Consider the following 24,505-nt stretch of genomic DNA (forward strand, 5'->3'; position numbering starts at 1 on the left):
TCCCGGGGCCACCCCTCATGCGTCTCGGGCGGGGACACCGCTGTCCCGGGGCCACCCCTCCTGCGTCTCGGGCGGGGACAGCGCTGTCCCGGGGCCGCGGCGGGGCCCGCCCCGCTGCCTCAGCCGCGCTGCCCGCTCTCAACATGGCCGCCGCGCCCGCTTCCAAAATGGCCGCCGCGGCGCCGCTGCCGCGCCGGAGAGCTGCGCGCCGAGCGCTCCATGGCCGCGGCCGCCCCGGGCATCTCTATGGCAGCGGGCGCTGCCCGGGCCCGGCGGAGGGAGGATGCCCCTGGCTGCCTACTGCTTCCTGCGGGCCGTGGGCAAGGGCAGCTACGGGGAGGTGAGCCTGGCGCGGCACCGCCAGGACCGCAAGCAGGTAGCGAGGGGCTGGGCCGCGGGGCACGGGCGCGGCTCGGCCTGAGGGCAATGGCCGGAGCCGGGCTGGGCGGGGGGTGCTGCGGCTTCTGGTTCGGCTGTCACCCGCACCCGGCTGTGGCTCGGCTTTGGCTGGTGGTGCTGATCCACCCTGGGCACGACCAGGGACGTGGCATCGTGTCTGGGTACAGGTGTGACTACGGTCTGGTGTCAGGGTGGGGCTGGGACTGTCACCTGGTGTCAGGGTGTGGTTTTCACCATTATCTGGTGTCAGAATAGAGCTGTGACCATCACCAGGTGTCAGGCTGGGGCTGTCACCATCACCAGGTGTCAGGGTGTTTTTGTGACCATTATCTGGTGTCAGGGTGGGGCTGTGACCATCACCAGGTGTCAGGGTGTTTTTGTGACCATTATCTGGTGTCAGGGTGGGGCTGTCACCATCACCAGGTGTTGGGGTGTGGCTGCAGCCACCCGAGCTGCTGTTTCTGTTATGCTCCCTTGTCTGTAAGAACTTTTATTAAAGGTGGGGAGAAGACTCTTCTTGGGAAGGTTTTGGTTGTGTCACAGTAAGAGCACAAGCATTTTTGTTGGAAAACTGGAATAATCTGTCTAGTCTGGCCAAAGCAGAGGTGTTTGATAGGGAATGTGAGAGGGCAAAGAAATGGGGATGGAGAACATGCAGAGGGCAGTGCCACAGGAGCTGCTGTGAGAGCCGTATGGCCGGGGTTTCACTGGAGATGACGGGAGAAGGTTTGTTCCCAGCAGGGAGCAGAGGTTGTGTCCTTCCCAGATGAGGGCGGTTGTTCCCTGCCCGGAATCCTGAGGTGAATCCCTGTGACCCATGCGTGGGCAGCAGTGATGGCAGGACTTGTTCCCTGCAGGCCATCAGCACGTGCACAGTCCAATGCCCTCAAAGAGTTCCTAACCTCACCTCATCCTAAAAGTAAACAGAGCACTGAGGTCGCTTTCCTTGGATTTCATTGTGGTGCTGCTGGTCATTAACGCTAGCAAGAGCTTTGCTTCCTGTTTGTAGTTGCATGATCAATATTTGGATCAATATTACTGTGTTTTATCTTTCGCCAACTTTTACAAACTTTTGCAGCATGATGATCAGGATTTTTTGCTGTGGCTTTGGCACAGTGCCACGTGTTCTGTGAAAGAAATTGTGTCTTACTTAAGCATATTTGCTGTTAACTGAATGCTGGATTTTTGTGGAGAAGGTCAAGTAGCTTTAAGTGTTTAAAACAAAACAAAATGGAATTCATACACAATTTGTTGTCAAATAAGGTGGAAGAGCATTGAAATAGATTTCAGTAGAAAATCTTGCCAGGAAAACATGCTCATTAAACTAAATATAATCTATGCCTAATTTAAAGTAAGGCTAATATATGTGCTTTTTGCATTTTCTTGTGTATTTTCTAAAAGATGCTGATATAAGCTTGAACGATTTCCATGCCCAAAGGTAGAGTTGCAGTTGACTTGTCACGTGGACCACAGTAGTTGCAGCATTTCTATTTTATTTTTAAGTTAGGTGATGCTGTACACAATGAGCTTTGTGATATTCCTCCTGGAAGCTTTGCAGCATCATGGGTTCTATCCAGCAGGCTTCTGAAACACAAAGTCACGAGGTGCTGTAGATTTCCTGGGTAATTGGTTCCCTTGGTAAGTAGGGGCATCTCCTCAGCACTAATTAAATGTGCTGGGCTAATTAATAGGTGCAGCCTGGAGAGCAGACACTGAACCATTTCTGAGGATGCTAAAATTCAGCAAGTAAAAATATTTTAAAAATTTTGATTTACAACTCTTTGATAAGAGCAGGTCCAAGCATAACCATGACATGACATTTCTGTGGAGAGCTGATGCCCTAAGTAATGTCCTACAAAATTTTCATCAGGACAGGGCCAGGTCAGACCTAAATATTGGTATTGTGGGTGATTAAAGTGTTCTATGGATTTTATCATCTCACCTTCAGCTTCATGAATGTTTTTGCTGAAACCTGAAATTCCTTAGTATTACATTTAATGTAGTACATATTAAGGAAGTAGATAACAACTTTTTATGTAGCTTTGAGAAATTCTTGACCTATCTTAATGAAGACTAGAAGAAATTTAGGAATGAGCATAAGACCTTTTGTCTCTTTCAGATGACTTTTATCATTTTTTGCACATGACTGCACACTTTATATATAAAAAGGTTTCCTATTGATGTGGCATTTTTGAGAGTAACTGTGGTGCACAAACAGCTACTTCAGGCTTAAAAGAGGAATGGCAGACACACATTTAAAGTGAGAGTGGGGAGAAAAAGACAAATATGAACATTAGTCAGAAGAAAGCAAAACACCACAAAATTCTTGAGCAGAGTTGTATTCAGGTGCGTGAATGGAAAACCTGTTCAATTTTTATGGTGTAAGGGTAGCAAAGAAGAAGTTCTGTGTACCTTTCATCCAAACTGCAGCCTCCATGTAGATTTAATCAATGGATATTTCAAATACTGCATTTCCTTTATGTCTGGGGAATTCCCTAGGTCTTCTGCAGAGTTCCTTTCATCTCTTTCCATACACCTTGCCTTGTCTTTTACAGTATGTCATCAAAAAGTTAAACCTTAGAAGTGCTTCCAGCCGCGAGAGGAGAGCGGCAGAGCAGGAGGCACAGCTGCTGTCCCAGCTGAGACACCCCAACATTGTCACCTACAGAGAGTCCTGGCAGGGGGACGATGGCCACCTCTACATTGTGATGGCCTTCTGCGAGGGAGGAGACCTCTACCATAAGCTCAAGGAGCAGAAGGGAAAACTCTTGCCTGAGAATCAGGTGGTGGAGTGGTTTGTCCAGATTGCCATGGCACTGCAGGTACAATGAAGTGGAATTTTGTCACCTTCGGGTATAAACTTAATTTGACTTTTTATGTATTTAAAAATTCCAGCTAAATTGCAGCCTTTGGATTTCTGTTTGGCTCAGTTAGCATCTAATTACAGTGGTTATTAGTACATTAAAAATGGATCATGGCAGTCAAATCAAGTATTTTAAGTAAGAAATTGCTGACATATTTTATGTCCACACCTCTGTAGCACAGTAGGCAGTGGTTGCCTTTAGGGCATTTGCAACTCTTGTCTAAAATGTTCTCTAGTTTGAAGTTTACATTAAATTTACAAAATGTAGTTTTTAGGGGAGAAAAAAAAAGAATATTCTTTCAGAGGTGTTTTATGTTCAGCCTTTTTATTGCTGTTTTTAATGGTAAATTTAGACTATTAATGCATTATTTCTATTAAGCCTTATCCTACTCTTTTAAATTTGTAATTGGAGGTCATTGAATTAAAGGCAATTGTTACAGCAATAAAGACCAGATATAGATATTAGCATTAAAGAATAAGAAATTGGCCAGAAAATTTTATCTTAAAGTTGGCTGTCATGGTCAAAAATACACCAATTATGGGTACTGCTTGTTGTTTATTATGACTAATTTTCTTCCCTGTGACACAAAGCTCACATTATAATTTCCTCTGAAATGTTTTTGGACTAAAATTGTCACGAAATGAAAGCAGCAGAAGGTGACTTACAGGCTTAACTTTACATTTTTATTTCCTCTTTTCTGCTGATTTACAAGGACCATGCAGGGAGATTTGGTTCAAGCAGTGCCAACTTTTGGGCCCTGCCTGTATCAGTCACTTTTAATGTTATTTCACCAATACTGTCTTAGCAGGTCACTGCTGACCTTGAGAGGGATTTCTGTGTTTCTTCCACTTTTGTGTTTTCTTTCTTTGACTTGTGTAATGAGATTTTATTTTTCAGTGTAAAAGAACCAATTAATAGTTCATTAACCTTATTTATTTGATTTTTCTCCCCTAGTATTTACACGAAAAGCACATTCTGCACAGAGATCTTAAAACTCAGAATATTTTCCTGACGCGAACAAATATTATCAAAGTGGGAGACCTGGGAATAGCCAGGGTGTTGGAAAACCAGTATGACATGGCCAGCACTCTCATAGGCACCCCGTACTACATGAGCCCTGAGCTCTTTTCTAACAAACCCTACAACTACAAGGTACAGTATGACAATGTCATTTCTCTTTTCTTAGCAGCCTTGCATTATTTGTCTGAGATCATTTCAATCTTACCTGTGGATTTTGGTTTCTTATTGCTTCCAAGTCTTTTTAATCTTCCCAAAGACCAAACAAAACAAAAAAAATAGGAGAGAGATTTGTAGGAATGTTTTTTTTCTGGAACTGTGTTTAGGAATTCATAGCACGTGCTAAGTTATCCCAGCCAAGGTGTTCAGCAGGCTGCCTGTACCTCTCACAGCTGGAGAGATAGAGAATGGGAGCAGAAATATCAGCTTGTGTAAGAGAGATGCACTTTCTGGATTTATTATATACCAAACAGGAAGTTTTACACTCAAAAGTTATATTAGAAATAACAGCAGCATTAAAAAATTTAAAAAAAGAAGAAAAAGGAAATTTTAATGAGAGGAATAAGCAGTGCTATTGTGAATTTAAAATAGAACAAAGCAAACATGTTGAGCTCTTGCTGTGAACACACCACAAATATGACTGTAATGAGCAAGAACTGAGGGAAAACTTCTTCCAATGAAAAATCAAGATTTTTCATTTACAGTTAGAATATTGTACTAAAAAAGGAAACAAGCAACTTTCCCCCCAAAGATAGCTAATTTCTTCTCTTCCTTGTGGGAAAAAAAAAAGAGGTATTTTTAAGGAAATAGTTGATTAGATCAAAATTAAAAATAGAAGAATGTGGCTGAAGCCAAAAGTTTGCAATGGAATTTGGGCTTAATTAGCTTAGTGCCATTAAAAGCCTGTGTGAAAGCGGGTAACTAAGTCCCAAGATAAAACTTGTACAACTAATAAGAAGTTCCCAAACATTTTCTCTTCCCGTTTTTTCAGTCTGATGTTTGGGCCTTGGGCTGCTGTGTTTATGAGATGGCTACACTGAAACACGCCTTCAATGCCAAGGACATGAACTCTTTGGCTTATCGGATTATTGAAGGGAAGGTAAAAACTCCTGAAACTTTATATATGCTTGGATTTTCTACCTAGAAATTGAGATTATCTTTTCTAATAAAAAATACTGCATGGAGTTAAAAATGCTTGCATGTAATGTACACCATCATACGTAAGACTTGTTTCATGGTGGTGGATGATGTGATACCAGACCAAGAGTTATTCCTTTGTAGATGTGGCTAGAGTTTCTTGTTACCTCTTCATTTAATGAATATACTGAGTAATATTCAAGGTTCTGAGGTGACTTTCTTAATTTGCTATTTGTTTACATAAACATTGCATAAAAATTAAATTATTGTGTGATGCCATTTTCCTGTTATGTAAGGTTAGCTTATTTGTCTTTTTGCTTTGTCATATAATGAAATGAATATTAATTTATTTTGTATACATTTTTAAGCTATTTATAGTATTTTTACTTTTCATATTAAGAAAATTAAGAGCAGTTCTTAGCCACACACCTGGAATTTCAGTATTTTGTTTAACATTAGGCAATTGGGTAACTTTCAGTATTTGAACAATGAGTCTATTTTTTATACATGTTTTTTATGTGGCAGACTATAATGATCACACAAATGTTCTAGGAGTAGCCCCTGTTGATGAATACATTAAATAATTTCAGACTTCCCTTTCCTTTCTCAGCTGCCACCCATGCCAAAGGATTACAGCCCACAGCTGGTACAAATAATACAAACTATGCTCAGTAAAAAACCTGAGGAGAGACCCAGTGTGAAAAGCATCCTGCGACAGCCGTACATCAAACAGCAGATTTCTTTGTTTCTGGAAGCCACGAAGGCGTAAGACATTTTCATTTGAGTCATTCTGTGCAAAATATTCAAGTTATTGTTTTCTTTTTTTACAACTTTTCCTGGGTTTTGTAGGAGGATAAAGTAAGTTTTGTTATATGTAGCTACAAAACATATGAACATCAGTTTCTTTGAATTCTTTGAGAAATATGAGGGAATTAGAGTGGAAAATATTTTTTTTCTGCAAATGCAGAATAGAACTCTGCAGTCATACAGAATTGGTAGAAAACACACACCTTTCCATATGGTTCTTGATGGCATTTATTATGTGGGTGTTGAAAAGCCAAGTTCCTTTTGATATACACTGATATAATTATTTTTCTTTGTCAGGTTTAGTCAGTTATTTTACTGCTTCCAGATAGAACTGACCTTGGTGCTCTGTAGAACAAGTGTATATTGCTGGCAGAGTCTGAACTGAGTTTTTAAGCTCCTTTTCTAGAATTGAAAATGAGGTTGTTGTGCACAGTCTGTTGAAAAATCCCAGTATCTGATACTCTTTGTATGAAAGCTCTTTAGTGGAACAGGGCTTTTTTAATTAGTATAATCAAAAGAAATATTTTAAAACCTTGTTGATAGTGAATGAATGAGAACTTTTGTTTTCTTTACAGGAAAGCTGCTAGAAATAATAAGAAAACAGTGGATTCTAAACCTAAAGAATCTCGTTCTGTCGTCTCAGCAAAGAATGAATCTCACAGCAGGAATGTTACACACCAAAACCACTCCTCTGAGCAAGCCAGAAAATACAAAGTTGTAAGATATGGGGGTTTTTACCTTAAAAAAAAGCCAACAAAACCCAAATTCCTCTTGCTTTTTCTAGATAAAAACTTCAGTTTTGTAACAAGTGCCTTGAGCATCCCTGAGAACATTAGATCTGAATCCCAGCTGTGTGTGAAATTCATATTAGGGAAGGAAATGTTTTTAGATAAGAGTGGAGTTAGTTAAAACTACATAAGTAGTTAAACACTTGTGGATCAGTGAAGCTAATTGCAAAATCTGTAAGATGTTAACTAAACAGCAGCTGGTTTTATGTGAGTTACTCTTGGAGTATTTGGTGTCAAACAATTTTTCAAATATTTCATGACAATTGATAATAGTTTTTTTCAATCAGAAACATGTATTCAAAAACTAATTATAGTCACAACCAAAATTCTTTATTGTTGAAATTCTTTCCAGTGATTACAACAAACCTTTTGTAATGGTTAATATTGTGCATGTTTTTTGTTTTCTGTAATAAGTCTTCTGTTCTGGGTTTGAGCTTTCAATGTTGAAATATTGAATATATATGGTGGAGCACATCCTAAAAACTCTTGGTGCTTGTTCCTCCCTTTGGGAAGAGCCAAGTGAGTACAACTTTTCTTTCATGGTCCTGGTGAAAAGTAGGTGTATTCCATGTGTATAAAGCAGTACACCAAATAGGTAATTTGCAAATCTGTATCTCTTTAAAATGTGGATTTTGACTTTTTTTAGGCTCCTCATCTGTTATTGATCATAATTTCCTTTCAGTTCATGTGCCCTGGTATGGTCTTGATTTTTCTTAGTGCTTGGAGAATTCTTTCATATGTGTGTAAAATGCAAAAGATATTGACTTTTTTTGTTTTCCATTTAATCCTAGGATGAAGAAGATTGTATCAGCAAATGTAAAGCCAGCAAATTTTATCCCTCAGAGAAACCAGCTGTTGAGTTGGAAAGAAAACCAAGCAAAAATGATCTGAACAGCTTGGGAGACTCCATAGCTACAGTCAGTGGAGTGAACATTGATGTCTCCCTGTCTGAAAGGATGAAGCATGGAAGTGACAAGTGTGGCAGTGAGAGTATTCCAGAGGATAATAAAGCAAAGCATTTACATGTTCCAGGCCATTCTAAAATAACATCTAATAACCCACCAGTTAAGGAAGATGGACAACAGCAAAGAGCAAAACAGGCTTTTAAAGCTGAAAGTGTTGAATCAAAGCCATCCTCTGTTGATTCTGTAGAAGATGGGGATGACACTTTGAAACTCCTGCAGCCTGTATCAAAAGACCAAAAGCAAACTGACCTGGTAATGAATTTATGCTTATATGAAGTAGATTTAACCAGTGGTCAGCTCTTACAATTTAGAGAGCTGCTGCACATGTTTTTCTGTCAAATTAGGATGTTGCTGATGCAATTATTGAGATTCTTAAGTGGTTAGGAGCCTTGGGTTCACATTTCCAAAGGCAGTTTTGGGATTACATCTATCTAGATGATTTGAATTCTGTTTCTACAGGGAAGAAAATTGCATTCCCAGCTGTGAACAGAGAGTAAGAATAGTTTTGTAACTTGTTCTATGTTGTAAATAGGCCTGAATAATCTTGATTTGGATCAGGGGGCTAATTGGTGGTGATTGTCTTTTCACTTCATTTTGGTTTACCATGAGGTTTTTAATGAGAAATCATTATTTGTTGTAGAGCTTGCATTCTACTGAAAAGCTGCTAGCACCCTTTGTTCCTGTCGTAATTCAAGTAAGTGACCTTCTGGAAGGTTTAGTAGCTAAAGATGCTGGTACAGCAGGTATTTTCTCTCTCAAATAAGAACTTATTGTGGTTGTACCTGTGCTGTGTTAAGGTGGTTGCAGTCCAAATATAAAGGGGTCTGTCTTGATTTTTTTTTTTTAATGTGTTTGTGTAAATCTGGAAATGACAGGCCTGCACTTTTTAAAACATGCTTTTACTTATTAGGATGATATCAGCCATGGAGCTTCAGGAGCTGCTCAGGGGAAAATTACCTTCCACAAGCAGCCTCACAGCTGTGTCAGTGAACCCTCTCTCCCACAGCAGCAGCAGAAGACAGAGCTTGCTGAAGGCTGCTCAGAGAAGGTGCAGATACTTGAAAAATACTTCTCCTCTCTCCTTTAAGACTCCTTTTCCTCTTTAAAGGTGGAACCTATTTTCTAAAAAAGGGTGGGTGTTTTAATGCTGTTCTTGTTTCATGTGTGTCTGTATAACTTCAGTGGTAACAAATGCAGACCACTGAAGGTGACTGTTAGAAGCAGCCTGAGTAAATCTTTGAAAATCCCCAGTACCTTTCAGGGATGAGGTGGGTGTGCCAGATGGGCTGTGCCTTTACTGGGTTGCAGTGTTTCCTAGGAAATTCCATCAGGATTTCTCACTGTTTGTGACCACAAGTCAGTACCTTTGTGGATAAGGCTACTTCTGGTGGGTAGTGGCTGCCCTGAGCTTCTGAGTGCAAACTGTAGGAAGCAAATCTTGGCATGCACACAGGATGGAGCTCCTGTCAGTTCCTCCACACTGAGCAGGGAGGTTTCTTTGGGGAGAGGCACAAGGCTACAGGAAAGGGTGACTGGTTGTTGATAACTTGGTTTTCTCTTTGGGTTTTGCTGTCTGGGGGTGGGGACAGTTGTTGCAAAGGCATTGGCTGAAAAATAGTCTGGAAGCAGAGGGATAAGATGTAAGGATGGAAAGAAGGGAAATGGATGCAAGGAGAGATGGGGAGAGTGAAGGATCAAGCTGGGAGATGTGAAGAGGTTACAATAGGATTCAAAATCTCTGGCATCCAGCTTTACCATGCAAGAATGTCTTCTAGATTGCAGAGTACTTAAACTTTTAATTTTAGAAAAATATTAATTCTTGCTCACTTCTCTGTCAAGTTCAGAGCAGTTTCTCCTCGGCCTCTACCTGTTCCTTCTGATGTGACCCCAAAGACAGTCCAGAGGGGTGCAGAGCACCCTGAGCCTGCAGATAGTGCCAAACCCAGCCAAGCAGCCATTCCAAAGGTTAGTGATGAAAACTGTCTGCTGGTTTTTGTCTCATTGCTTCTGAGCAGTTTGTTCCATGTGTGTGTGCACAGTGTGTGAAATGTTTGGTAGCTTCCTGCCTCATGGAAGCCTTGCTCAGTGTGGGATGAGCCTTGCTGAGCCTTGGAGGTCAGAAACCCCTTCTCTAGAGTTCAGATTGGGCTCATCGAAGACAGTTTTGTCTTAAATAATTAGGCATTAAAAACCCTCTCCTTGAACCCTTGCAAAGGACTTTTTGCTTAATAGGTGATTAGAAAACAAAAGCTGTAATGGTGATTTAAATTAAGATCAAATTAACTTCCTTTGAAGGAGCGGCCCTTGTCAGCCAGAGAACGAAGGAGGCTGAAACAGTCTCGGGAGATGCTTCCCTCTGGTAATTTTTATGTTTATATGTTAACAGTTTATGTATAAGTAGGCTAATAACTTTTTTCTGAAGAAATGATAATTTCTTGTCTGTTCTTCACTGCCATCTTCAGAACGGTGCACTAAAGGGCTAGGTCTGTGTTAAATAAAAAGTTCTGTTAACATGTCTGTATTTTTGTGCTTTTTAGTTATGTTCAATTGTGTTCAGTGTTGACAACTTGTCTTTGAAATGTACATGAAATGTGGAATGTTCACTTTCAAACAGAAGCTTCAATGTCTTCTATTAGCAAAATACCTACCTCCCTGCCTGCCTTCTGCTAGGTGATAGATTTTTTTCTTGCATGAGCATGAAACTAATTCAGAATACACACAGCTTAGTTGTAAATATTGTCAAAATGTCATCCCTCCAGTGGTTCCAGTGAGACAGTCATTAAATGGTGCAGCAGTTGAAGCAAAGTCACGTGTGGAAAATTGTGTTAAAATTCCTCAGTCCTCATCAGATCCCAGTATTTCTCAGGTAAACTTTGTCAGAAGTATTTCTTCCATGTAGGAACAGTAATATATGCCATATTGCTGAATTACTTTCAACTATTAGAATTCTTGTTATTTATTTCCTCTTCCCTTAGAGAAGGAGAGAAACCCATTGCCTGTCTGATGATGAGCTAAGCTCTTCCACAAGCTCTACAGACAAGTCTGATGGTGATTCCAAGGAGAAGTAAGGATTTTCTTTAATACTGTGCAAGAATTTTCACTGCTATACTGGACCTTGACATGGAGTGGAAAAAAAAAGGCTTTCACACTTTATCTCTGCATAGTGAGTGATTGAAGAAGTATGTGATGCATAGAGGAAAACAGCCCCATTGAATTATTGTCTCTCTGTGACTACACTTTCCATGCTGAACTTTCTGGGTTGTGGGATTGTATATTTCTGACTTTGTGTTTTCCCAGGAAATCAATCTTCCATCACCAAAGGACATCTAGTGTCTGGATGCATTAAAAGCACAAGTTAAAAGGTGCCAATGTGCTTCCTTTCCACTATAAATGAGGCTGAATTTATCTCTAATTTTTGTCAGTGTAAGCAGCTTTCAAAAGATGCAATTTGTTGTATTACCAGAGTCAGCAGTAGCCAGTAGGATTGTTGGGCTTTTGCTGGGCTCTGAGCCTTTGTTAAATGAAATAGTACTGATGTTGCTATTGATAAAACTGCACCACAGCTAGGAATTTAACATGGAATACTTCCCAGGACCTGAATAAGCTCATTGAAAGCCCTTGGAATGCAGGGTAGAAGTTACATTATGATGGTGACTGAATTATTTTTTCCTTCTCTCCTAGGAAAAGCAATGTGAATGAAATGAATGACTTGGTGCAGCTGATGACGTGGACACTGAAAATGGACTCCAAGGAGAACTCTGAGTGCTGTGTAACCTCAACCCCAGCCCCAGAGTTTAAACTTCATAGAAAGTATCGGGATACCTTGATTCTGCATGGAAAATCACCTGATGAATCAGAGGAATTAAAATTGGGAGAGATTCCTTCAGGTCTGTTGCTCTAGGATAATACTTAAGAGTTGTCCCATATTCTTCTGCAGAATATGAAAATTGTCTGTACTGAAAGTAATTACTACTGCACTGCTTTTCAATTGTATTTTAATAGATATGTCATTGGTCCCTTACAAGATCAGGAGAATGGTTGAAATCCTGAGATCTGATGTGGTGCAAGGATTGGGAGTGAAACTTCTTGAGAAGGTGTACAGAATCATGGAAGAAGATGATGAAGCAAAAAGAGAGGTGACTGTTTTCCATAATAAAATAATTTCTTTATAAACTTAAATAAATTAGCAGGCTCTTTATCCTATTGAGATAGGGTAAAGCTTGATTCCAGAAAGTCTTTATGTAGTCATGGGCAGGAAAGGACCTGAGTATATTGTAATTTTCCTCCTTAAGTTTGATTCTAGATGTAGACTATGTTCAAATGCAACTTCTTCAGAAACCATCAGAGCTTTAGAACTGTACCATGGGGAAGGTATGAGGGATGCAAATAATTTTATTCAGTTAATATGTTAGCATAATTTTATGCTATTTTTCCAGTAATAATTTCTTCTGTCTCTCAAATGTTTGCCTTCACATTACTTTCCTTATGCCCCTTATGTCCAAAATAAGAAATAATTTGACGTCAATCCCCAAATAGAGGTGAATAAGGAATACCTCCAGGTCCTGATTCAAAACTTGGTTACACTTACCCAGGCAGTATTTGATTTGTAACCTGTGAAGATCTTATATTTTAAATTTTTGGGAGGGATTTGAAAGTCTTTTGCTTTTAGACAACAACAGTGTTCATTTTTCTTCTGTTTCATCCACATTGCCAAGCTTCACATGCTTCTTTCAGCTGAGTGCTTTGGTATTTTTCTGTTAGTATTTTGGTAGCACCTGATTTTTCCAATGCCAGTAAATGTGGGTTTGTTCTGTGTGTGCTGTGAACAGCTGCAGCTGCGGGAGCACATGGGAGACAAGTACGTGAGGTACAGCGCGAAGGCTCGGCACCTGAAATTCCTCGAAGAAAATGTGAAGCTCTGACCAGAATGCTTTCCTTGGAGAAAAGAACTATTTTTTAGCTCCTTTGATAGACTGGACCAGCTTACAAAGCATGTTCATCCACTGATCTCCTTTGATGAACTTTGGTGAACTTGCAGAAAATGTTAGAGTTCGTAGTAACATTTTTCATGTTAAAATGTGAACCAGGCTATCACTTTCTCAGAAGAGAAACAGTTTTGTTTTTATTCTCTTAAAAAGTTGCTTTCCATAGATGCAAATAGGGGTCGATACCAAGTTTTGTATACTAAGGAGTGTCAAAAAAGATTATGTTCTGGTTTGAATTTGTCATAGCAAAACGTTTTTGGTATGGTCTCATACTAAATACAGTAACGAAATCTCTGCCAAGGCTCTGATGTGATAAACTCTAATCTATTACATCAGATAGTTGTGAAAATTTAGCATGAAGAGACAATTACTAATTTTTGTGGAACTCAAGGTCCTCAGGTTGTGTAAATTGCCAAGTCCAAGTGCTGAAGGGGGTGGCCATACTGCTTGTAAGGAGAGACTCTGCTGTTGTGTTTTGTTGCTGAGGCAGTCACCAAGGTGGGGGAAAGCATTTGGTATCTGGATAAAGTAAGTCTGAAAATGTTTGAAAGGAATGCAGCCATGGTTACCATGGTTCCAGCTGGAGAAATCCCTTTGCCTTACAAATACTAATTCCTTTTAGGAATGGAAGTGCCCAAGACCAGAATCTCTAAGGAAAAAGATAAAACACTTATTTCTCTTTGTTTGCATCCAGAGCATCTCTCTACAGCCCCCAGGCATTGTTGTGTACCATACCTACAGGAAAAGCACATGTTTTTTAAATAATAAAGAAGTCAAATGGAATTGAATTTGTAAAATAAAATTATAAACCTGTCTCTTTTCCTGCCTGTAGCTGAAATACAGTAACCTCTAGCAGTTGTGAGGGAGCTTACTGACATGATAGTAGTAAAATAAAAAGCCGTGCCTGTGGATCCTGCTGCCTCTCACACAGTACATGCTCAAGTTACAATGTTTCAAGAGCTATTCTTACTTGTTCTTCCCAAGGAAATTTATTTTAAACAAAAACTGGCCCTCTTATCCTCCTATCTTAGAACAGTTATTTTCAGAACTGTGGGGTATGTACCATTTCACAGTATTTGTTACAACCAGGAACTACTGACAATTTGTTTTACACACAGTTAGAAACATTCCAGTACAAGTTCAGCTGTTTATTAATCTTTTAGGCTATGGCAACAGCTTAACTAGAATTCATTTGATTCACTGTGTTCCTTTTCAGTGAAAAGCAATGTGACTGGATGTGACCTCCAGTAGTAGCCTTCTGAAGTTAATCCCCCCCTCCCTGTGTTCCCAGTGCCTCCCCTGAAACTCCAGACCCAATTTCCAGCCTTCCTGCTCCCTGCAGAGCTTGGGTGTACTCACAGTAATACACAAAATACTAGGAAAAAAAACTGAACACTAAGCCAGGAAGTATTTCTCAGTGGAAATTAATTTAACAAAATTTAACAAAGTAACAGCCTGAAAACCATACTATTTAGCTTTTGGAATGTCTCTTTGGCTTCCTGTCTGCTGCCTTCTTCTCTTCCGTGCCCGACTCCTGGACAGGCAGCCACTTGAGGGGGTTGCGGCGGTACATGGGCCACGGCGGGAGCGTCAGCTGCGGGCAAGGAGGGCAGTCAGGACAGGGACACCGAGCTGCTGAGGGCTGCTCTGCACAGCTCCTCAGGAAAAGCTGCATCCCTCACCAGTTATCTATTAGTCCTTAAAGAACTCTTACGATTTCATATATAGTTTACATTGCAAAGTCATGCTTAAGTATGTGACTAAAGCACCCCAGGTTGTTGAAAGGATGGGGACAGCACCCACCCTGAAGAAAAAAGGACTCCTGAGGTGACAGCAGCATTCCCAGCACCTCCCACACTGCACTGAGACCCTGCCCTTGCCTGGCATGATGGGTAAGTAATGCAGGGATGTTTAAGTGAGGAGCAGATGGATGATGATGCCAGAGAATTACAGGGGCTTTTCAAAGCAGTGGAATGTGTGCATTCTTGAGAACTGATTGGTCAAATTGTGTTGTATCCGAACTCGAGAGGTGTAAGAACCTTGTGTAAAACAGGACTGGGAGTGCCCCAGTAGGAATGGGACACCTCTCGTGCATGGATAAGGAATTACTCCTGAAATTCCATATTTCTCCCCCCTCCAGCAGGGGACAGCTGCAAAATTGTCATGACAAGCTGCTACTGCACAGAAAGCCTCCTGTCAGCTCACTTACTCTAACTTTTAATTCAAATGAAAAATGAACTCAAAAGTGGTATTAAATTGCAAAAATTCTGCTAGCATTTAAAGAAAAGCACTTAATGGGCTGCAAAGGACTTTATGCAGATCAAAGGAAGTACAAATATGTATTTATAAATCTAAATTGCATAGCAAACATTAGTCTGTGCTGACAGCCCCTCAATTTAGCAATTATTCCAGATTAAACAGTGCATCTATATTTCAGTTTGGGGAAAAAACATTCTTACCAAACATGATAAAGCAAATCCAGCCATAACTATGTAGACAGTCCATCCAAACTGTTCAGTGATGTATCCATAGATGAAACCAATTACCTGGAAAAACAAACATTTAAAAAATTCAAACTTTAAATGAAGAAAAATATTTCCCATTACGTGACTAAGATGCAGGGGATGGATTTAGGTAGGAAAATATAGGTTTTCAAAAGCATGTACATCTCTCAAACCTTTTCAAAAGTGCAGGCTAACAATGAAAGTAAAAGAAAAGTTTTAATCCATGACTTCCCCTCTGTTTAAAGCTTTTAGTGAGCCCAAACAATAAAACAATATTTATAAGATCAGAAAATAAAATAGTCCTTTTTGTTCTCACCTACAGGTCTACTATACTTACTGCAGAGACAAGAATGATTCCTTGAAAAATCTGTTCTGCTAATTTTTGGCCCTTGTAGTCCTGTGGAAAGAGACACTTTTTAGTCAGTTATTCAAAACACAGACCTGCCCACTTAACTCTTTCAGGTTGGATCCTACAGTCTACCTGACCATGGGTTCTCAGCGTTTTTGTTCAACTTTCAAACCAGATTGGAATTATTTTTCTTACAGTGGCTGAAAACACCTCCTCTGCGGGCTTCACCACATCACCTAGAAACAGAAGCAAGCACTGTCTGATCAGGGCAAGTAATGCAAGTTCAAATTATCACTGTAGTCACCTTAACATCACTAAGTAAAGCTGTATCACCAGGGAAGAGGCTGTGCCCGAGAGGGCACGGGCTGTGTGGCACCCGTGTTCTGGAGAAGGCTGACAGACAAATGTCTCCAGGGAGGTGCCAACAGGATGGTGCCAGCCTCTCTTCAGTGGTGCCCAGCGCCAGGATGAGGAGCAATGGCCATAAACTAAAACACACCAAGTTCTACCTCAACAGAAGGAAGGATTTTCTGCTGAGCATGGCAGAGCACTGGGACGGGCTGCCTAGAGAGGTGGAGTCCCTCCCTGGAGACACTCCAAATCCACCTGGATTCATTCCTGCTCCAGGTGACCCTGCCTTGGGCGATCTCCAGTGGGTCCTTCCCACTTCCAAACCCAACTCATCTATATTTGCATAACGTCAGAAAACACAGCTCTGGGAGCACACGCTGCCTTCTGTCCTTCTACAGCAGAGGCAGGAAAGCACGGAAGGGCTTCCCTCACACAGACAGCTTCCTTTTACAGCACGAGACTCCCAGCTCGCAGGTTGAAACCCAGAATTGCACGGATTCATCCTGCATCCCCCTGGCCGTGCCTCGTACACGCCAGGGGACAGTGAAACCCGCCCGGCCGTGTCACCGTGCGTGCAGGGGACAGTAAAACCCGCCCGGCCGTGTCACCCGCAGTGCAGGGGACAGTAAAACCGGCCCGGCCGTGTCACCCGCAGTGCAGGGGACAGTGAAACCCGCCCGGCCGTGTCACCCGCAGTGCAGGGGACAGTGAAACCCGCCCGGCCGTGCCCCGGGGCCGAGGCCCGGGCGAGCCCTACCATCTGCGTGGGGATGGAGCGGAACACGCTCAGCATGGCGGCGGCGCTTCTCCGGCTTCTTCCCGCTGCCGTTCCTGGCCGTCTCCGCGCTCCCGGGCGGGGCTCTGCTGTTGGCGGGGCGCGGCGCGGCCTCTCCGCTGCCACCGGCGCTGGTCGCGGCCGAGCGGAAGGCGGCTGCTGAGCTGGCCGGAAGCGCGCCCCGTCCGCCCCGCCCAGAGCTCCGCCGGCCGGGGGTGCCGCCTCCCGCCTCGGCCATCGCCTCCGCGCCGCCGCCGCCGCTCCGGGGCTGCTCCGCTCCCGCTCCCCCGCGCTCGCCGGGACGCATCGCCTCCGCAACGGCGGCTTCGCCCCGCAGGACCCCGGCGGAGGCGCCCTCCCCGGCAGGTGCGAGGCGCCGCGGAGCCGCCTGTCGCACACCCGCACTGATTCGGCAGCTCGCGGGCTGCCCTCCCGCCGCAGCCTCGGGCTCGTCTCGCGGAGCCGCCGGGCGCCGCCGCGGCTCCGGTGTGGCGGCGGGGTGGGCGCGGCGGGGGTTCGGCGCCCGGCGGCGGTCAGGCACCTGGGCGGGCGCCCGGGGCCGCGCGCTGCCGCGGTGGCCGGTCCGTGAGGGGCCGGGGCGGGGCGGGAGAGCCGGGCACGGCCCCGCCGGCCCCGGAGCGGGGCTGAGCCCGCAGGGCTGCCCGCGGAGCGCGGTGTGGGTTTCGTTGTGGTCCGGGGCCATCCCTGCGCAGGGCACGCTGTGTCGCTGTCCCCAGCCCGGCTGCCGCGTGTCGCTCCCGGAGCCGCAGGGCGCTTCTGGCACAGCGGGACGTGGCGCTGAGCTCCCGGCAGAGCTCCGCGTCCGCCCCGTGCGGTGCGGCTCCGAGGGCTCGGGGCCGGGGTTTGTGGGCTCCGCTGATGTGTCTGCCCGGGGGAGAAGTGCAGCGGGAAGGAGGTGGTTCTGATACGTGTAACAGTCACAGCGCGGTCCGAGGTGTTTTAATGCAGGCATTTCGCCAGTCTCTCACCGTTTCTGCAGTTTTGCTGTTGTTAAGGAGCTTTCTGTGTTTCTCCTTCACACGCCAGGATACACAGCTCTTGTTCTGATTTCGCCTCTACCCTTAAATAATGAACAAGCGTTTTTTAATTTCTTACCGAAATAGCATTGCTGTTGTGTTTCTTACCCCCTCCTATAACATGATGGTACTGCCTTCTTTCCCAGTGTTTTTTTTTTTCCCATTTCAGATAGTTAAATAAATAGTTACCACAGTAAAGAAGACATACATAATTTTCCAGATCTTTCAGATTACTTTTGGCTGGAAGAAGGAGTTTGGCCTTTTTCTGTCAGTGAAGTGGCAAGATCTGCATGTCTCCTTTTTATCTCTGAGAGCTTCTTTAGATGTGTCATTGCAGTGGGGGGTCCCTAACATGAGAAGGACATGGACCTGTCAGAGTCCCTTCCAGAGCCTAAAGGGGCTGCAGTGGGACTTTGGACAAGGGCATGGATGACAGGACAAGGGGAATGGGTTCCAACTGACAGAGGAGAGGTTTAAATGAGATATTGAGGAGAAATTTTTCCCTGTGAGGGTGGTGTGGCCCTGGCACAGGTTGCCCAAAGAAGCTGGGATGATGTCTGTGCCCATGGCAGGGGTTGGAACCAGGTGATCTGGAAGGTTCCTTCCAATCCAACCCATCCTGTGATCCTGTGGTTGTAGTTAGGAACTTCCTGAGACCATACTCACTTTTTAAAATGTGACATAGAGTTTTATGTATGTCATAAAACTGACAGAGGGAAACACTCAGTGCCTTTGACCCTGAAACTTGTGGCACTCCTGGTGATGGTGTGCTATGCCTCGTGGAAGAATGCACTGGCAGTGACTGCTGTATTTTTTTTCTTTCAGGTTTGCAGGAGCCTTATGCTAATAAAATAAGAATAGAAAAATGACGTTAAGGAAAGGTATGTGTATATGTGCTTGTCTGATTTTTTTTTGAATATATTTTCTATCCAGGTTTCTCAGTTGTTCTCTGGTTGTATTGATAAAGGTTTTTCTTTTTAATTTTCAGTGAACATTTCCATCCTTATAGTGGCTGTTATCATATTTTTGCTAGTTATTCATCATAACTTCCTAAGCCTCAGTGACTTCTTGAGACGGGAATTGTCAGGTATGTTGTTTTAATTTTTAAAATATATACATTTTTAAGATTTGGTGGGAAAACACCTGCTCTGGTCAGACAGAACCTACCATGAGGTTTGAGTGAATGGGAGGGGGAAGTTAATGAGGTTATAGGCATGGCAGAGGGGACTAAAGGCAAGTGCAAACTACTGTAGCTCAGCCTTTTAATACCTTGTGCTGTGTGTGAATATGTGTGGTTAAATGTGTGCAGTTTTCTGTAAATGTGGTGTTATTCTATTCATTAGCATCTCAGATTCTCAGAAGCTGATGCTCTGTTTGATACTGGCTCACTGTAATCCACACCTCAGCTCAGACGTCTGAGTGTATAGCAGAAATAATTGAAGTGTTGGAAATTTCAGTGTGGTAATAATAATTTATAATAATAAAAGCAAGTATGTCATTTTTACTCCACAGATCCAAGTCCCTTAGGACTTCAGCCTATAGATTTCATTCCTGCAGCTCCCCAGAGGCTGGCAGATGAGAGGAATGACAAGGAGATTCCTGTGGTCATTGCAGCCTCGGATGAGAGGCTCGGAGGTGCAATTGCAGCCATGAACAGCATTTACCAGAACACCAGAGCCAACGTGGTTTTCTACATTGTTACTCTGAATGATACTGTGGATCACTTGAGGTAATGATCTGTTCATTGGATTCCCACAACACGGTGAGCTCTGTATTTCTGAGAGGAGAGCAAGCTGCCTTTCCCTGGAGCTGACTCCCTGTCCCAGCTGCTTTTTGACAGGGCTGCTGTGGGAGTCCCATTCCTTCTGGTCAAGTTTCAGGGATGGAAAAGAAACATCTTTTCCAATGGGCTTATATCCAGCCAGTGAGGTTGGAGTTTGTTGGTAGAAGGATGTAAAAGTACTTCTACATTTCATCTAAGCAATTCAAATGCTGGCAGTCATGTTTCTCCATTTTTGTTTCTTTGATCCTGTTATCCCCTTCTGTCCACCCTGATGGTTTTGGGAAGGGCCTGTGCTAACAGGAGTGTATATTTGTGATAAAGCAAGAAGTGACCTTGTGCTTTCACCTGTCCCAGGTGTGCAGTTGCTGACCCTGGACTTGCCCCTGTGGCCACACAGGTCAGCATCAGTTACATCCCAGACGTGTTTGTTGGGCAGGGAGTGAGTGGCCACATCCAGATCTGTGTCACTCCTAGCTGGATCTCCTGCTTTTCCCTTGAGTTTGTCTCATCTGACAAGATCTGTGCCTTTCTCCTGCTTGCAGGACGTGGCTGAGGAGCCCTCCTCTGAGAAACATGAGATACCGAATTCTGGATTTCGACCCTCGTGTCTTAGAAGGCAAAGTACAAGTGGATCCCCAAAAGGCTGACAACTTCAAACCAGTGAGGATGATGCTGAATACTTTTTGCAATTAGTAGTTAATAACAATATTATTTTGATGTTGGCTTTTGAACCCAGCTGGAAATCAAAACCAGATCTTTTAGCATAGAAGCAATATTTCATAATAAAATCTCTAAATTTCAGTACAATTAAATATCTAGATAGTGAGAGATGGATTTGAATATCTACATATGCATACCTAGGATCATTTTTTGCTGTTAGCCACAGTGAAACACCACAGCTGGCATGTCAAGTATGCCAACACCTCAGAGATGCTGCAGATCTGTATGGAGAAATAAGAAATTCTTATATAGACCAGTTTCAAAGTTAGTTTATCAATGCATACATTCATGGTAAACCAGGAATTGATGGAACCTATTTATTTTAAATTACTTGTAGGATATTGCTGCCTATTTTACTTCTTCCATAGCTGTTGTCTTGGACATTAATGCCATAGATAAGTGCCAGAAAAATCTGTCAATTTCACATTTATTTGGACAATTTCTTCATTTAATTCTCCACTTCTCTTGCTTTGCTGTTCTCACAGTTAACTTTTGCAAGATTCTACTTGCCCAGCTTTGTGCCTCATGCAGAGAAGGTCATCTATGTGGATGATGATGTAATAGTGCAAGGTATGGGACGTTTGTTAGCTGCTGGCCTTATGCTGAGGTCAGTATCTTATCTCTCACAGAACCCAACCATTTCTGTACAAACTTTCTAAATATGAGCAAATGGGGTAAACTGAGTAGCTTTATCTGCTGTAACAATGGACTGAACAAAGCCTGACTTGGCACTTAGTCAGGATTGTTTTTGATTTTCCTGTGCTTGCTTCCATTTTCCAGGTGATATTGTTGAACTTTACAACACTCCATTGAAACCTGGACATGCAGCTGCATTTTCAGATGACTGTGACTCAACCAGTAGTAAAGTTGTTGTCCGTGGAGCAGGCAATCAGGTTGGTTTTAGTCTTGTCCAGTGATAACAATGCTGCAGATCTCAGGCATTTGGGAATGCTCCAAATGCTGAAGCCTAAACATGTGACTTTCCCTGCACAAACCAGATTTACAAATGGGACCTGCAGTTTCTGTTCAGGCACAGTAAATTACCTGGAATTTTTGCTGTGCTTTACAATGAGAGCAATTTTCGTTGTGGAAATGTGGGAGGTCTGAGAACACTGAGGGGACAATCTTTCATTTCTGAATGTATAAAAAGTACTTTATCTAAGACTGGTACCATATTAATAATGTGGTATTATTAAGACCATGCAGCATTCCTTAAAATATGTAGTCTATATAATCATATTTTTAAAATGTTACACCTCTTAAGGTTGCTTTTTCTCATTTTAAAGGAAGGGATATTTACTATAACAACTTCAACTTACACCTGTCTGTTGTGAGTTGTGCAGAATTTTTCTTTAGCAATTTCCCCATATATTTTAAGCTAATTTCTACTCTCTTTTTCCCCCCCAGTATAATTACATTGGGTTTTTAGATTACAAAAAAGAAACCATCCGAAAGCTTGCCATGAAAGCCAACACCTGCTCTTTCAATCCTGGAGTTTTCGTTGCCAATTTGACTGAATGGAAATTACAGAACATCACCAAACAACTGGAGAAGTGGATGGCACTAAATGTGGTGTAAGTACCCCAGGCTAGGGGTGCCAGCAGCTCAGGCTTGGGTTCTGCTGCTGGCATGTCCCTCTTGAACAGAGGGCTGTGTGTGTATCTGCTGCAAGTGAAAAATCAACTGATCAGCATCCTTTGAACTTCCAGAGAGGAACTCTACAGTAAGACTCTGGCTGGCAGCATCACAACACCTCCACTGCTGATTGTGTTTTACAAGCAGCATTCCAGCATTGATCCCATGTGGAACGTCCGACATCTTGGTACGTATGAAGCGTTTGTGATGCTGCTCCCCCAGGGTCTTTCCAGGTCTGTAGCTGGACATCTTGTTGATGATGTAGCAAAGTGAGCTTTTATTCCCCTATTCTGTCCTTTGTTCTTTAGGAAAAACAGCTTTGCAATTCCACCTCGTGGCTTGTGGGCCTGAGTCTTTCTCAGGCTGCTGGGGGTTAGTTCTTGAACTGACTTACTCAAAATCCTTCTCATTTTCCACAAATATATTGTATCTGATGTGATCCAAGGTGTTTCTTCCAAAACAGTTGAGAAGGGCAGACATTCATGTCTGTTCTACTGGTGAAACCCCAGTGCTGGGAGAGCTTTTTCAGGTTGTTTCTGATGAACAATACATAGTCTGCTGAATTCATCTGGTGTTAATTGAGTTTTAAAGAACTTGGTAGTTAAGGCAGTCTGTGAAAAGAGACACAGACAGATCGAAGTGACATTTATTTGCACCTGATTGTTTTTCAATTTGCCCTTATTTCTGCTTCCCCTATTACCTCCTTTCTCCATAAATGATAAGATTTCCTTTGTTAAATCCTTTGTTTTGAAGTTAACATTTTGCACATTTGTTTTTTCAGCTGCCTTTATTTCAAACACTAATGCTTCTTTCTCAATTAAAGGGTCTAGTGCTGGGAAAAGATACTCTCCTCAGTTTGTGGAAGCTGCCAAGCTGCTCCATTGGAATGGACATTTCAAACCCTGGGGAAGAACAGCTTCCTATGCTGAAGTCTGGGAGAAGTGGTATGTCCCTGACCCTGCAGGCAAGTTCAGCCTGATCCGCAGACACTCGGAGGCCTATGAAGCAAAGTAGAGTCCATCTGAATAAATGATGACGTTTTCTCAGGAAACTTCTGGAGCCAAGCAGAATATTTTTCTTTAAGCCAACTTGTATTACAGAGCCGACCCTGCCTTCTGGAGCACAAGGTGATGCACTTACTGAGGTGCAGTTCTGAAATGCCCAGGTCCAAAGGAGGCTCATGTCACCTGTGTGACACAAGATGCTACTCCAGCAGCACTACAGAAAACAAGGGAAGATCTCCACCAACGAGCACTTTTGTTTATGTCACTTCAGTTGTGTTCTCTTGCTCTTTACTACACGTCTTCTAGCAGGGGATCCTTTTGTCAATTACAGAAACAAAGTTTCTAAGAACAAGATACAAATTCAGCTGGTGCTCGCACCAGCAAATCTTGCACAGCAGTGTACTGTAATTAAGAGCTGCCTGGGTTTTGTTTTGTTGTTTGTTTTGTTTTGTTATCCTGTGACATAATTCCCTCAACAACCCTTTCTTGCATGAAATCTCCTCCCAGCCATTTTTGTTTAAGTCTTTCTTACAGAATTCTGAAAAATTGAATCCTTTTTGAAAGATTAATCCTTCGAGTATTATTTCACTATGCAAAATGGTTTTAACTGCCAGTGAACGCTAAACCAGTTTTTTTGTAAAGTGGTGGATGAAACTTTGTTCAAAAATAAAGCTAATTGTAACATGCTGACTCCAGCCTCAGGTAAATGGCAACCTTATTCCAGTCTTGATATAGGAAGTGTTTCCTTTGTACACAGTAGCAAGTGATTAAAACCAAAGTGAATTGATCTGGTCTTTGTGAAAGCAATCTAATTTTAAAATAGTACAAGCTACTTCTTTTGGGGACCAGGCTGTATTAATTACAGATTAATTTTGTTATTGTTGAGTTCCTCATAGTTCTCTCGAGTGAGCTGCAGTCTGCTAGTTTTTCCTGCTGTGCCTTTCCCCGTCTGGGAACTCATCAAATGAGATGCCTGTGCCCTCTGCAGCCAGCTGCCCATCACCTGTGCTACAGGTAAGTTGGTTTGGTTTTTTATAGTTGTATTGTTGAGTGGCAGTTATTATTAGGTGACATATCCCAGCAGCCACTGTGCCAACTACTCCATTTAACAGAGGTTTGCACTCAGGCTTGTGAAGAGCCCTTGGTGGAGGATGTTCAGACAAAAGCTTTGTGTTCCTGCAGTGACAGCTGAGTCTGCCTGGTCTGAAACACAGGGCAGCAGAGGTAAAGGACTCCTTCATGACTGTGAATATGGCTTTAGTTCTGCTTTAAAAGGATTTCAAACTGCTGCTCTCATTGCAGTCACTGCCTCTAGTTCTGTTTCTGTCAGGGATACCCTGATCTGGTTTGTTACCTATTGTTTCTTTTCCTGGGTTTTGATGAAC

General features: G+C 42.7%; 3 protein-coding genes across 9 annotated transcripts; 2 read left to right on the forward strand and 1 right to left on the reverse strand.

Moving 5' to 3' along the window:
• The first annotated feature begins 97 nt into the window (after positions 1-97).
• Positions 98-13,775, forward strand: NEK4 (NIMA related kinase 4). Of its 2 annotated transcripts, none has more exons than XM_064432434.1 (16): positions 98-376; positions 2,955-3,221; positions 4,218-4,415; positions 5,272-5,379; positions 6,028-6,182; positions 6,800-6,941; positions 7,804-8,229; positions 8,618-8,671; positions 8,888-9,025; positions 9,817-9,942; positions 10,273-10,336; positions 10,737-10,843; positions 10,953-11,041; positions 11,659-11,864; positions 11,980-12,113; positions 12,807-13,775. In XM_064432434.1, the coding sequence occupies exons 1-16, from the start codon at positions 284-286 to the stop codon at positions 12,897-12,899; spliced, it is 2,400 nt and encodes a 799-aa protein (XP_064288504.1). In that variant the 5' UTR covers positions 98-283; the 3' UTR covers positions 12,900-13,775. The 2 variants fall into 2 exon arrangements, with proteins under 2 accessions (XP_064288504.1, XP_064288506.1); XM_064432436.1 differs by having other exon boundaries at positions 251-376; positions 3,068-3,221.
• A 252-nt stretch (positions 13,776-14,027) lies between these two features.
• SPCS1 (signal peptidase complex subunit 1) lies at positions 14,028-17,248 on the reverse strand. Of its 2 annotated transcripts, XM_064432444.1 has the most exons (5): positions 16,924-17,248; positions 16,011-16,051; positions 15,804-15,863; positions 15,422-15,508; positions 14,028-14,556 (listed from the first exon to the last, which is right to left on the reverse strand). In XM_064432444.1, exons 1-5 carry the CDS (start codon positions 17,246-17,248, stop codon positions 14,434-14,436), a joined length of 636 nt encoding a protein of 211 aa, XP_064288514.1. In that variant the 3' UTR covers positions 14,028-14,433. The 2 variants fall into 2 exon arrangements, with proteins under 2 accessions (XP_064288514.1, XP_064288515.1); XM_064432445.1 differs by lacking the exon at positions 16,011-16,051 and having other exon boundaries at positions 16,924-17,168.
• Positions 17,171-23,810, forward strand: GLT8D1 (glycosyltransferase 8 domain containing 1). Of its 5 annotated transcripts, none has more exons than XM_064432439.1 (10): positions 17,171-17,307; positions 18,804-18,859; positions 18,967-19,065; positions 19,491-19,707; positions 20,304-20,421; positions 20,967-21,051; positions 21,262-21,374; positions 21,889-22,055; positions 22,191-22,303; positions 22,940-23,810. In XM_064432439.1, exons 2-10 carry the CDS (start codon positions 18,844-18,846, stop codon positions 23,128-23,130), a joined length of 1,119 nt encoding a protein of 372 aa, XP_064288509.1. In that variant the 5' UTR covers positions 17,171-17,307; positions 18,804-18,843; the 3' UTR covers positions 23,131-23,810. The 5 variants fall into 5 exon arrangements, with proteins under 5 accessions (XP_064288509.1, XP_064288512.1, XP_064288513.1 ...); XM_064432442.1 differs by lacking the exon at positions 17,171-17,307 and adding an exon at positions 17,348-17,427; XM_064432443.1 differs by lacking the exon at positions 17,171-17,307 and adding an exon at positions 17,500-17,522.
• The last annotated feature ends 695 nt before the right edge of the window (positions 23,811-24,505 follow it).

The sequence above is a fragment of the Passer domesticus genome, chromosome 9 (genome assembly GCF_036417665.1).
Source record: "Passer domesticus isolate bPasDom1 chromosome 9, bPasDom1.hap1, whole genome shotgun sequence".
Taxonomy (NCBI): Eukaryota; Metazoa; Chordata; class Aves; order Passeriformes; family Passeridae; genus Passer; species Passer domesticus.

Coding starts and splice junctions, on each gene's coding strand:
- GLT8D1 (XM_064432439.1), top strand. Junction 21,375..21,888: donor TCCGTGGAGCAGGCAATCAG/GTTGGTTTTAGT, acceptor TTTCCCCCCCAG/TATAATTACATTGGGTTTTT. Junction 22,304..22,939: donor GTGGAACGTCCGACATCTTG/GTACGTATGAAG, acceptor TCTCAATTAAAG/GGTCTAGTGCTGGGAAAAGA.
- NEK4 (XM_064432434.1), top strand. CDS start 284: ATGCCCCTGGCTGCCTACTGCTTCCTGCGGGCCGTGGGCAAGGGCAGC. Junction 6,942..7,803: donor AAGCCAGAAAATACAAAGTT/GTAAGATATGGG, acceptor ATTTAATCCTAG/GATGAAGAAGATTGTATCAG. Junction 9,026..9,816: donor CTGAAGGCTGCTCAGAGAAG/GTGCAGATACTT, acceptor TTCTCTGTCAAG/TTCAGAGCAGTTTCTCCTCG.
- SPCS1 (XM_064432444.1), bottom strand. CDS start 17,248: ATGCGTCCCGGCGAGCGCGGGGGAGCGGGAGCGGAGCAGCCCCGGAGC. Junction 15,509..15,803: donor GAATCATTCTTGTCTCTGCA/GTAAGTATAGTA, acceptor TTGTTTTTCCAG/GTAATTGGTTTCATCTATGG. Junction 14,557..15,421: donor GATTTGCTTTATCATGTTTG/GTAAGAATGTTT, acceptor CCTTGCCCGCAG/CTGACGCTCCCGCCGTGGCC.